The sequence below is a fragment of the Gadus macrocephalus genome, chromosome 14 (assembly GCF_031168955.1).
Source record: "Gadus macrocephalus chromosome 14, ASM3116895v1".
NCBI lineage: Eukaryota > Metazoa > Chordata > Actinopteri > Gadiformes > Gadidae > Gadus > Gadus macrocephalus.
This window is the reverse complement of record NC_082395.1, coordinates 18,021,613-18,034,705: the sequence shown is the minus strand read 5'-3', so window position 1 is coordinate 18,034,705 and position 13,093 is coordinate 18,021,613. Positions and strand designations below refer to the sequence as shown.

Here is a 13,093-nt window from a genome sequence, read left to right as displayed (position 1 = left end):
TATTTCTATGGCACCAGCCGGTGGAAATAGGACATAGTGCTGCGTCATTGGAATAATGTAATTACTGCACATTTCTATTTGCAAAACAGGGTGGGGGCCCAGATGCCATCAGTTCTGCCATGGTGACTGAAAGGGGTCTCTTTTAACAACTTCTCTCCATCTCAGCCACCCCCCCACCAGCTAACGGTTTGCAGGCAAACGTAAACACACAAACTTTTTCTAGCCCCGGCCTTCGAGAACACACCCTTTGAGCGAGTTATACTGTTGGAGTGCTGCTTACATTGTGTATGTTTATGTTTGTATTAAAGAGTTCATGATGCTGTTTAAGTGGAAGACTCAGAAAATGTATAGCATGTAAAAACGAAAATACTTTTTGTGTGTTCATAATGCAGACAAACTTGAATCAGACACAGTATTGACTTCACTTGTGTGACCAGCATACTCCTTTTTTAAACAATGAAAGAAAAAGAAGATCCTCACCATGATTTTGAGCGGTCAGTAGTGTTGTCAACTCCAGGGAAACCATTTATAATTCACTCCATTGATTGGCAAAAAAACATAGTGATAACTTCATGTATAGTGATTGGTGTGTGAGTATTTGTATATATGTGTGTGTATGTGTATGTGTGTGTGTGTGTGTGTGTGTGTGTGTGTGTGTGTGTGTGTGTGTGTGTGTGTGTGTGTGTGTGTGTGTGTGTGTGTGTGTGTGTGTGTATAATCTAGTTGGCATATGCTGTAAACCCACTAATGGAGGTTCACCCAAAATCGATCTGTTGGCCATGAAAGTAGAGAGAAATTGATTGTCTTCACTCTCTCACCAGAGAAGAAATATTTGCCAACACAAATATTTGCCAACAAAAAAAGTGAAAGAAGGCCAAGGCCTCTTTATGCCCTAGTCTCTGTTGGAAATAAGGTAGCATTTCTTTCAATAATAACAAAAATGGGCATGTTAACAGATTTGCTTTTAATTTTTAAACCACCATAAATGCTTTACAAAGTATAATAAAACAGATAATCAGATTCAAACTTTTTTTTATCTTTTTGGGGTTTAATGTATTATTATTTTATTATAATTCCTAATATACCGAGATTAAATCAATATTTAACATAATGGAACCATACATCAAGTTGATATATCGGTTCTACTTAATACTAGCAAGTTGAATAACAACTTATTTCATCATATAAACACAAGGTAAGTATTACCAACCAAATAATGATACTAATAATAATAATAATTAATAGGTTATTACCATACTGTTTTGCAAATATGTGACTTCTTACATCAACTGAAAATAGTGTGATCTAATTTAAATGATTGAGTACCTACCTAGTTAATCCTGTTTTTGCAGTTTCAATTCCATATCACAATTCAATATCAAGTTGAAATAACCTTTAAAAATCGGCTTGATGGCAGTGAGGTGGTGTGTATGTGTGCTGTGTCTGTATATCTGCATGTATCCAACAACCGTCTCTCCCCTTGCTCTACCAACATGCATGTGCACCTGGAGAAACCGCTTCAAAGAGTTCCCCTCTATTGATGGCCGAGCATCAGATAACTTCTTAAAACAACCACACATTTGTTTCTGTGATTGTAATCCACGTCCTCAAGGTATGACTGCCAGACTGCTTCAGAGGCACTCTTGGTGAACCTGTTGTTAGTTTACGGTAATACTGCATGCGGTAAAATTGAATATATTGCTTTAGCAACAGAATTACGAATATATATCATGATAAATCTATTTTTTCGAATCTCTGTGCTGCATTTATACAACAACATTTTAGAATTGAGTATGTAGTATTGTTGTGTTTTCCTAAGCTGTGGAAATGTGACCTGATGTGAATTGGATGGTGTCATCTGATTGGGAGAGACAGAGAGAGTGAGTGGAGTGATGCTGTCGGCAGTAGTGACGTACTACAGAGTGTGGGGGCTTACTGTTCAATTGACAATAGAATTGGCACTCTTGGTGCTTACTCCCAGAATGGTCTGTACCTTAGTCATTAGGAGGCCATGATCCCAAAAGGGGTTTCGCCAACCAGTTGGACAGGCAGTGGTTGCAGATAAGGTTGGTAGGGTTGGAATTTCACCCAGGGGATGCTGTTGTGAGTTTGTAAGAAAAGTTTATAACAAAGCTGTGCTTAACAAAGCTGTGTGTGTGTGTGTGTGTTTGTCTGTGTGTCTGTGTGTGTGTGTGTGTGTGTGTGTGTGTGTGTGTGTGTGTGTGTGTGTGTGTGTGTGTGTGTGTGTGTGTGTGTGTGTGTGTGTGTGTACTCATTGTAGATTGAATCTATTGTATGGCTTGTGTAGCTTTTCTGCAGATGGTATTCTTTTTGCCTTTAAAGGCCTACCCTAATCCCCAAACACATACGTTTTTTTTTCTTTTACTAAAATGCCTCACTGAAATTACTTTGCTGCCATCTACAGTTTAAGGAATATCAAATATAATATAATGTAAACATTGAATTGATGCTAAACCTTATTATGAAGGGAGAACTGGCTCTGTGGTTAACTTAAATATTTGGTTGAAATTAGATGTTTTAAAGCGTTATTATTTTTAGATATTTACCTCTCCATGAGATGTAAACCTTACTTGTATCCTCACAAAATATAACAATGATAAACATAGGCCTCTAGTGAGTTATAATGAGTTATAGTAGCCTACGTTACCGGCCAATATGTGTACAATAATCGTATTGTACGTAGGCCTAAATAGAATGGTGTGTTTTCACACAAAAAATAAATAAAGAATAAAGGCATTATACATCCTTACTCTCAGTAGATATTCATAATGAAAACGTGTTTCCTAGGGTGCTTATTTCTACCAATGAAAACCATGAACAACATTCCAAAATTGTGCTTCTTACTTTATGAATGCTTTTCACCCATGTATTCACCCAGATGCATTAATAGGAACGACATATCGCTACTCGTTTTCCCATCGGACAAATAACAAAGGGCACTTCCGCTTGTTCAATTATGCTGTAAAACGTGATCTTTCCCAGAGTTTCTCTTGAAGAAAAGTCGTTAATTAATAATACAAAAATCTGCACTGACTCCGAAGGAGTTGGTTAGTTACCTTTATTAACCCAGGTATTTAGCATCTACTTAATCACTCCGTAGTTGACGAATAGCTGATAGCGCTAAAACAACTAACGTTACATTACAGCCTGTTATTACTGGTAGCTTTGCTTGCTGAAAACGTTGTATTTAACAAATGTGATGCACCTACCTGTATACAGATTAATTAATTTGAACGTGAAATAGCTTCACCTCCATTCGACCTAATTGACCTACCAGTTAATCACTAGCACAGCCAACCCACTGACAGCCAGGCTGAGATTGCTGGCCATAACTGCATTTCCCTGAGTTAGTGCTGAGATTGCGTTGCCTGTTTATTTACTATTTATTCGTTGTTTTTTTATCATGAAGTTATGTCCACTTACCTTATTTTCTATTTATCTATTTATTTTACTATTGTTTAATTCAAAAGAGCCATGGCGCTATATATATAATGTGCACTGCCAAATTACCACTTGTTACACACACTGTGCTCTTATAGCTTTGCATGTTTCCTTTGCTTTGACATCTTATAGTTACTCTTGTATAAACGAGTTTCGTTGTCAATTCTCATTTTCCACAATATAATGATGTGGGCAATGATAATATAGATTGTGGAACTGGAGAATAGGACTATTATGTAGTGTTAACTTTTTATTTTCTTCTCAACAAGATTTAATGGCCAGCCATGACACACCCCTCGGATCGTCACCTCTCATGGCCTTGCTGTCGTCCCTGCTGCCAAAAGGCTTTGCTGTGGGGCCATCCAGGGTCTCTGAAGGCAGGCTAGGGTTGTGGTGGGTGGGTCGATGCCTGGATGTAGGAACGGTTCTGGGTAGAGAAGGTGACACTGAGTGGTCCTGGATTCAGAGCCATGAGCCTGACCGTGATCCTCCTAACCGACACCCTGGAGGACATGACCCAGTGGCCCTCGACGCTTGCCCCAAAGGAGCACAGACCTACAGCACCAACGCAAGAGAGGTGAACATTATTTATTTATATTTAACCTTTATTTAACCAGGAAAAGTCCCATTGAGTTACAATAACTCTTCTCCCATGGAGTCCTGGCAAAGACTGGCGGCAAAAAGTTTATACCGACATAATAGTGTACTACATGTAAGTGTGACAAAGCATGGTCAACGGGTTACAAGTAATTAATGTGTAGGAAACATTGTGGACGAATGCTAAACCATAATATACTTTATAATAATATAATAATCTACAAACAGAGGACAGTACAGAATAAACAATAGTTTAAGCATGCGATGTGTAAGCTAAACACACCAGGTTAGTAATACTAGTTGTGTTATTGAGTCGGCACATGCTGTAACCTGAAGGTCTGTGGTGTGTTTTTGCTATCGGAGGAAACAAGGGGGATGACTGCGGACGAGGAAGTTCTGCTGGACAAAGTCTTCTGGATCAGGTAGCTAACTAGGATAACGTCACAGCTATTGACTTCCACCCAGGGTCGGTCGAGGAGGAGACATGTTTTGTTTATTTGTTTATTTATATGTTTGTTTAAAAGGGACAGTGTACATTAATCGACATGTCCATTGCATTAGTCATGTCAATTTAGTTATACAAACTATTTATCATCTGTAGTCCCTGGGTGGTTAAGGGCGGAACCCATCGCTAACCCCCCATTAGACAAATGGCCAGACCTCTTTGTGATTTCCATGATAATCCATTAGGAGTACGTATGATGCTTGGGACTCAAAGTGACAAGTGCTCACAATGTCCCCCTGAACTCCAGAAAAACGTGCCCTAGAATTGAAATGGCTTTAATGATGTCTGATCATGTTTATCCTGTCACTGCTGCTCCGTTTAGCTTTGCCAGCTACACGCTGTGTAAGGCCAGGCAGAACGTGGAGGTGTGTGGGGGCGTCTGTGGAGGTGCGCGTCTGCGTGTGAGCCAGCAAATCCAGACCGGATCGGAGCTGTTGCTGTACCGCTGCAGTGCCGCCGGCGTTACTGCAGCAGCCCCACAGAGCCAGTCTGAGAACCACTGCGCTCAGAACAACACAGGTGCTGGGTACTTCCCGTGTACTTGTATGGGAATTCAAGTATACAGAAATGTTCAATGTAATGATCTGTTATCCTAGAAGGTCTTGTTTGATATATTTTTCAGGTTTTTGAAGGTCAGTCAGCACCAAGAGTTGCAAATTGGCTTGATATACAACGCTCAGATGTCAAGCACATTGAAAGTGGCCCTATTTCAACACAGTGTCAAATTAGGCCTTGAAAAATGCTTTCTTCATTCTTCAAAAAGATAATATATTTTATCTTCAGAAGGTTTCACTAAAATTGAGTTCTAATTCTTCATTATTATATCCAAGGGAATTTAAAAAAATGTGCAAATATTCTTTTTGAAATCTTGTTCCTTTTGATCCTGACAGATTTAAAGATCGAATGCATGAAACAAGGGCTTAGTTCAAAGGGCCTTTCTTCCAGACTAACCCTGAAGGATGAAGAGGAGGAGGAGGAGGAATTGCTCGAGCCGTCAAGTGTGGGGATAGAAGAGGAGGTACAAGGGGAGATAACGCAAGTCAAGGAGACCACAAAGGAGGCATCACAGGTCAAGGAGACGCCAGAGGAGATCCCGCAAGTCAAGGAGACACTAGGGGAGACATCGCAGACCAAGGAGACGAGAGGAAAGGAGAAGAACAAGAACGCAGACGAAGGCCTCAAGTCCACTCCACCAGTCCACTACAGGAGGAGGAGGAGGGGAGCCGAGAAGACGATGGCCATCAGCACAGACACGTCTACAGACTCGCAGCATCTGTCAGCTGCACGGACAGACGCTCAAGCCATTCTCAACCCAGAGCCACACAACAGTGTCCCGCTAGATCTGGTCCCTGGAACCATAACAGCCGCTGCAGAGTCCACCAACACGGCAGGAGAGGAAAGCCCACCGGTACCGGCCGCAGAGTCCGGCAACGCTAGCGGGGAACCCCAGGCACAGGAGCTCCATTGTGTACCCGTGACTAAAAGGCCGCCTGACCCCCGTCCCCCTTCTGCCCATGCTCCCGTCCGCACCAGCTCCCGCCTAGCCTTGAAGCCCCGCCGAGTCCACAGCCCGCTCAACCACCGCGGCCCGAGGGCCGGCCAGCCGACGGACGGCCGGGACGACAGACGCGCCGCCGAGACCGAGGCGCAGGGCCCCGGCGAGCCGGCCACGAGTGGTGCCGGACCCGTTGCCACGGAGACTGTTTCCATGGAGACGACGGGTGCTGCAGACGAGGTGGGTTCCGTTGCCGGGGAGACTCTGCTGGCAGGGCAATCGGAGACGTTTGATGTGGTTGCTAGGGAGAGGAGATACCAGTGTTCCAGCTGTGGGAAACGGTTCTACCAGTTGTGCCACTTGAAGAAACACCAGTTCACCCACTCCGACACCAAGCCCTTCTGCTGTGACGCCTGTGGGAAAAGCTACACCTCTGTTGAAAGCTACAAAGCCCATCAGGTAATCGCAGTTTGTGCGCCTTTGTGTAAATGCAACAAGCAAATTGCTTCTCTTTTGAGTTATAAAAGATATACACTTTTTTTTATGCTATAACTCAAAAGAACATATTTAGTATCACAAAGTATGAAAAGATACCACTCTTGTGAGTGCAACCAAGAAGTTGTGTCAGGGGCCAAGTTGTGTGTTTGGTTCCCTTCATTACATTTCTTTGTCTAATACGGTTAGGCATATATGATCTGATATTCCATTCTCCTATCGGTTGCCAGATGAGCCATCGCGGGGAGCGGCCATTTTCCTGCCCCCACTGCGAGAAGAGCTACGGGCTGAAGAGGGACCTCCGGGAGCACATGGTGCTGCACACGGGAGAAAGGCCGTACGTGTGTGACCTGTGTGGGAAGGCGTTCGCCCGGCGGCCCTCCCTACGCCTCCACCGCCTGCACTACTGCAGCAGCAGGCTGAACGAGAAGTCTCCCAAGGTACCGGGAAATCGCTCATTCGTCCACCTTTAGCACAAGCCCATCGTGTTCTCGTACTATAATGTACTTAATGTACGCACACATTGTATGCCGTATTTATTTATAGTACTTAGTTATTGAGTATCTTATACTAGCTATCTTTGTTGTATACGGGGAATGGGGTTACATGCTGCCAGTCAGACATGCCCCCATTCCGATATGCCCCCGTTCCAACATGCCCCCATTCCTAACCCTAACCCCGTCAATGGAAACAGAAATTGTCAGAGTGGTGGGACGTTTGAAGGCAATGGAAGTGCCGCCACTCCGACAATTAGATGTCAATGTCGAGTGGGGGTATGTCGGAATGGAAGGCGGGGATTAACCTAGTGATTGTTATTGCTTTCACTTGGTTGAACATCCTTATTGTACCAACAGCGATATATTGTTTCACTTTCTTATGACAAATGTACTTTGTAAGTCGCTTTGGATAAAAGCGGCTGCTAAATGCCTTAAAAGTAAATGTAAATATTTTGCTAACAAAATGATCTAGCTCTACTTTGTGCCAAAACTCCCATGATTTTAACATGGGATTATGGTGCGTTCCAGGCAACCCGTAATCCGTGTTTTCACAACCTTCTACCCGTGAAATTGCCCTGGAACGGCTGTCAAACCCGCAACTCACTACCCGTGAACTCGTACCAGATCGATGTACTCCTAGTTACAGCTAGTCACCTACGGGCTAAAAAGGGTCCCTGGAACGCAGCATTATTATAGTTTTCCTTCAAAGCAGTGTTGAGCGTAGCTTTAAAACTTAAAAATCTCTCCCTTCCCCTCTCCCAGTTGCAGTGTCCAGTGTGCTCCAAGTGGCTGGCTAACTCTGGCTCTCTGAGGAACCACATGAAGCTCCACACGGGGGAGAAGCCCCACATCTGTCAGCACTGCGGACAGGCCTTCAGGCAGAAAGGTACCATCAGGCTGACCTTCCTCATACGGTCCCCCCAGCGCGTCCATCGCGTCCTCAACATGAACCATGGTGCTAGGGCAGAACGGTTTGGGGAAATAATGTAATTGTGATTATTTCAACCAATATGCGTGCCAGATCATTGATATTCAAGCTGAATGCGAGGGTTGGATCTCACTCATCAAAGTGCATCAAATCAAAGTACACCATTGAAGTAGTTACAATGTTTCGGAAAAGGTCCCTTGAAATAAAAACAGCTTTTTTAATTCTATAAATAGGCATCGGATTAGTTGGGATAAAAAAAAAGACTTCAAACGTTTGAAGGTAGTGCGGTTTAAGTTGAGTTTGTGGTATTCTTTGATGAATGGCTGATCCACTGATGTGACGTTCTGTAACACAAAAGGCTGAGAGAGAAAGAAAGATCACGACACAGAGAGTCTGCAAAAGGGCGAACATATCAGAAAAATACCAAACCTGCTATTTAGGAATCATGTGCTGAAATAATTATATCTACCAAGGACCCGGGAAGGATCAGGTTACGGTTTGGCAAATAATTGAGCGTTTTCCACACATGACACGTCGTTTCATGTCATTATTCATCAATGGAATTATTTAGAATGAGAATTGCCAATGATTTATATAACTGCGATATATGTGAACTGTGATAGCCTCCCTATGGTTCTGTCATCAATAAATAATTGTACATTTCCTAGTTTCCTAGATAAGGCAACTTGTTATAACTCGGGTTTTGTGCGCGATGGGGAAGAGAAAAGCAAGAAAAAGACACGGTTGAACCAGCGGAATCATTTAGGAAACGATACGGATGGAATCCTCTCGTCGGCCAATCAGTGTGCAGGCTGAAGAGGTGTACGAGTTGGAGCATGATTGAGCTGGATTGCTTTATGATTAGCCCCCGAGACTAAAGAAGGTTCAGTCAGTATACCGCCACCAGCTATCCTGAAACCCTGCACAGAATACAATTCAGTTCACCTGTCATATCGGATTCTAGCACCTCTGTCCTCTTTGTCTGAATCTCTTAAGTCCATATGATGGACAGAGTTTCTGTCCTTATGATTTTTCTGCAGGGCGGAAATTGTCAATTAACACAAAGCTGATTCACAGCAATCCAACCAATCCTTTCCCACCCTTAACCGAGCCAATCCACCAGCCAGCAGGGAACCTTAACACATCTCTCCAACACAGGAAAACATCAATATAGATGAAGTAGGAAAAACCGATTGTACTTGTATTGTATGTTTCAAAACGGTATCGCTACACATCCTCTGCCTTGCTCCGGTTTGTCTCTGAACGTGAACGCCTGTGACGCGCTGTGCTCCGTCCAGGGAACCTCCAGGACCACCAGCGCCTCCACAGCGGGGAGAAGCCCTTCCCCTGCTCCCACTGCGAGCGCCGGTTCTCCCACAAGCGGGAGCTCCGGCGGCACATGCTCTCCCACACCGGGGAGGTGTTCCTCTGCAGCTACTGCGGCAAGGCGCTGAGGGACCCGCACACCCTGAGGGCCCACGAGGGGCTGCACAGCGGGGAGAGGCCCCACCGGTGCCAGATCTGTGGCAAAGGTCTGCGCGGTGGCTCGTCATGCTTGTTCATTTAAAGGCCTCTCCTGACTTCACACGTGGGCGTGTATGTGCACCTAGATGTGCACCTAGATGTGCGACGGATAGATGAGCAGCGTTTGCTACCGTGCACTGGGTAGGCTGGTAGACTGATCTATACAGCACATGTCTAGGTGGACACGCCCACTTGTGATGTCAGAAGAGGCAGATTTCAAAAACGGCTTGTAAAACGGCTAATCACACTCACACCTGGTGGTATAATATGTCGCCTTTACTTGATGTGAAACTATTTAAATTCATATAACAATGTCTAAAATCAAATAGGGCCAGAGATTCTGGCCGTGTGGATTTGGTCGTGATCAGTCATTTTATTTAAAGCAAATGTATTCGGACAAACCTGTGAGTTTTAATGATGTCATTTAAATGCAGCCCTGTTTTAATTATCTCATTTGCTGTCCCCATGGCAACCGGCAGTGCCTCAATTCATCTCACCTCTTTTCAACACTAGTTGCGTAATAAGCGTGTCTAAGTGTCACTCGACAAGCACTAGACAAGCATCAAGGATATAGGAGACAAACCACCGCTGGATAGGTATGAAACCAAGCATCCTCACCTAGATGAGCCTCCAGGCTATAGGACGCATCCTAGCTCTGGAGACTAAAGGCTTAAATATGGTTCCACATTGACACAACGCATTGACCACGCAGACTTACACCTGTTTCGGTTCTGCATCGGGTTTTATTGAGCGGACCAATCACAGCCTTTGCTGCTGCGTCTCCGCGACGCATGGTTAAAATTTTTGGGAGGCGCACGTCAGGCCCAATGCGGTGGACGCAAGGAGGGTCCGCAAGGACGTAACGGGTCCGTGACGCCCTTGCGTTGTGTCGACGTTGAACCATAGCTGAGCCTTGGGCCCTTTCCCCCTGCAGGCTACATCCTGGCCACCAAGCTGCGGCGGCACATGGAGTCGGCGCACGTGAAGGAGAAGGCGTTCCGCTGCCACTGCGGCGCGTCCTACACCCTGCGGCACAGCCTGCTGCGGCACCAGGCCCGCTACACGGACTGCCGCCGCGCAGAGGGGTCCGAGGGGGCCGAGGGGTCCGAGGGGGCCGAGGCCACGCACCCGCACCCCAGGCCTGTCTGGGGCCGGCCCAAGAAGCGCCGGAGAACCGAGGAGGAGGAGGATGAAGAGGGGGAGGAGGAGGGGGGGGGGGGGGACGATGGAGATGAACAGGAGGAAGGAGGAGCCTCGGAGCGGAAGAGAGGGGCCGGAGGAGGGAGGAAGGGGAAGGGAGCGGAGGAGGGGGGGAGGAGGAGGAGGCCCCTGGAGGAGCGAGGAGGTGGGGGTCAGAGGGCGGGGCTTAGGAGGATCCGGCAGGCGGGGGGCGAGGCGGGCGGTCTGGGGGCGTCGCCGCCCCACGGGGGCCAGCACACCGTGGTCTACGTCCAGACTGTCGGCGGGGGCGGCGGGGGGATCGACGCCCGCGACGGGCAGAGCTCGGCCCCCCTGCTGCTGGCCTCAGAGGTCCTGCTCCAAGGGGCGGAGCACGAGCACGACATGGTGGAGGTGGTGATGTCCGAGGGGGGGGAGCAGTGCATCGTGGTCCATGGACAGCAGATGGCGGGGGGGCTGGTGATCTTGCAGGGTGACGGCGGCGCGTGTTCAGTGGCTCAGACGGTGGAGATAGAGAGTGGCTAGGAGAAGGAGCGAGGCCCGGCCTGCCACAAGCTGCTGGAGGATTACTGTACAGAACCGTGTTGAATGCCTGCTCAGCCATCACTGCGTTTGTCTCTCCCTAAAGGACTTTGCAATATGTAACAGAGACTATATTTCAACGTATTCTTTGCTACTTTTGGTTCCTTTGGATCAGTCTGGCGTGACAGAGACAAGGCTAGTTCAAAAGGCTTCTGTTGTATGTCAACTGAGGACAACAACGTTGATAAGCTTCCGTCACGTGAAGTGGGGTACGATGTCCCGGTCGCACTAACTTCAATGAAACCAGGCCACCCTCTGCGTCGAGAAAGCCTTGACGCAAGAGGAGGAAAGAAACGGTTTCAGTCTGGGCTTTTGTTCCACGTTTTGCCGCTGTGCAGCAACATAACACTCTAATAAAGGACACGTTCATTCATAACATGCATGTGTCAGCGAGATATGGTGCCCTTAACATGAAACACGCCATCTCCTGGTTAAATAAAGGTTAAATAAATTGTTCTTTATGAGCCTGACCAGTTTGCCTGCTGCAGCGTGGAACTAATTTTTTCCTCGATGTCTATTGTTATAGTGTATCTCTTTCCATTTATCGGTCTGGCTGCCTCTGCCTCTTCTAGGACCATGTCAATAAGAGAGCTATGACTCCCATCCAAAATGTCTCACCCTAACTCTGTGTGTGTGTGTGTGTGTGTGTGTGTGTGTGTGTGTGTGTGTGTGTGTGTTTAGGAATGGAAGGGGGCTTTGGTTAGGCTAATGTCTATATTGCAGCAGAGCTGTCGTGCAGAAATCAGCAGAAATCAATGAAACAGTGAGTGCAGCAATCCATTTAAGCTCCAGGGTGAGTCAGCTGTGTGCTGGCCCTGGGCTTCGTGTCAAGTGTTATGGCTGATTGGGTTCTTTAATGAGGGAATGTTTGTTTCATTACATGAGTATCAGGAGAGGTGCTAAACGATCAACTAAAAAAATTAGTCATGGCACATAATTGCTTCTGTAAATGTTACAATCTAAATGTCATACGCCAGGGCTCCTGAAGAGACTGTTAGTTGCATCCCCACAAATAACTTGAGCAACAAAGATACTTTGATAGATATATCTACATGTTTTCACACTTTCATACAAAGCAAGTGAGATTTAACAATCAAAACAGACTGTCCACATTGGAGCCACTGATTTAATTATGTAACTTTTTCGTGAAGCCACCCCTTTTGTTCAACAATAGCCTACTACATTTCTAGTGTCTAAAACATGAGACCCAACCACTCAAGGCGTTTTCAACCAGTACAGTGGTAAAGGCGAGAAAATCTCGATGTCAGAGCTTCTTGTCAGAGAGCATCATTTCTTTTTATAAATAGTCCAGCCCTTTTTTTTTTTTTATATATATATCAAGTGATGACTCATCGCCATTTACACATGACAACATCAGTGGGGGCTTCAGAAAACATAACAGACGAGTCAAATGTTAAAAGCAGTCCCAGAGGGAGAACTGTAGCTACAGCGGTACACTTTCACCACGCAGGAGGGCAGGAAACACATTTAAGAAAACGATGATTGGTCTTCAAACTGGGCTTTGTGACCTGTGAGTGGCTCGCAGCAGCGGCCCAAATGGATTGTGGGATATTAGTTATATTTTAGATCTTTATTTTTTCATCCGTATGTTTGAAGATTTTCCCTTAACAATACACAGTCCTTTCACAAATGTCAATGAACTCATTCATTCGACATGGTGGTCACTGAGGTCCTGCATGTGAACCAGGGCTGGATTGCAAAGTTCCCACAAGGCACTGCTGGACGCAGTATAGAACCAAAAGAGGTGTCGGGGGCGCGTAGGGACAGAGGAATGTTTCCGTGAGTGTAGAGTGATCACTGGCGACCCT

The 13,093-nt window shown here is 45.8% G+C and overlaps 1 protein-coding gene and 1 long non-coding RNA gene across 2 annotated transcripts in view; one reads left to right on the top strand and one right to left on the bottom strand.

The window, feature by feature from the left end:
* Positions 1 to 2,149: 2,149 nt before the first annotated feature.
* Positions 2,150 to 13,093, bottom strand: part of LOC132471713 (uncharacterized) — a 31,357-nt gene continuing 20,413 nt past the window's right edge. Inside the window, exon 3 of the long non-coding RNA XR_009528898.1 lies at positions 2,150 to 4,017. This is a non-coding gene — a long non-coding RNA (uncharacterized LOC132471713). The remainder of the gene's footprint in view (positions 4,018 to 13,093) is intronic.
* Positions 3,737 to 11,740, top strand: LOC132471700 (transcriptional repressor CTCFL-like). The gene is made up of 8 exons (XM_060070930.1): positions 3,737 to 4,039; positions 4,423 to 4,481; positions 4,887 to 5,083; positions 5,455 to 6,518; positions 6,785 to 6,994; positions 7,814 to 7,937; positions 9,278 to 9,511; positions 10,438 to 11,740. Exons 1-8 carry the CDS (start codon positions 3,737 to 3,739, stop codon positions 11,205 to 11,207), a joined length of 2,961 nt encoding a protein of 986 aa, XP_059926913.1. The 3' UTR covers positions 11,208 to 11,740.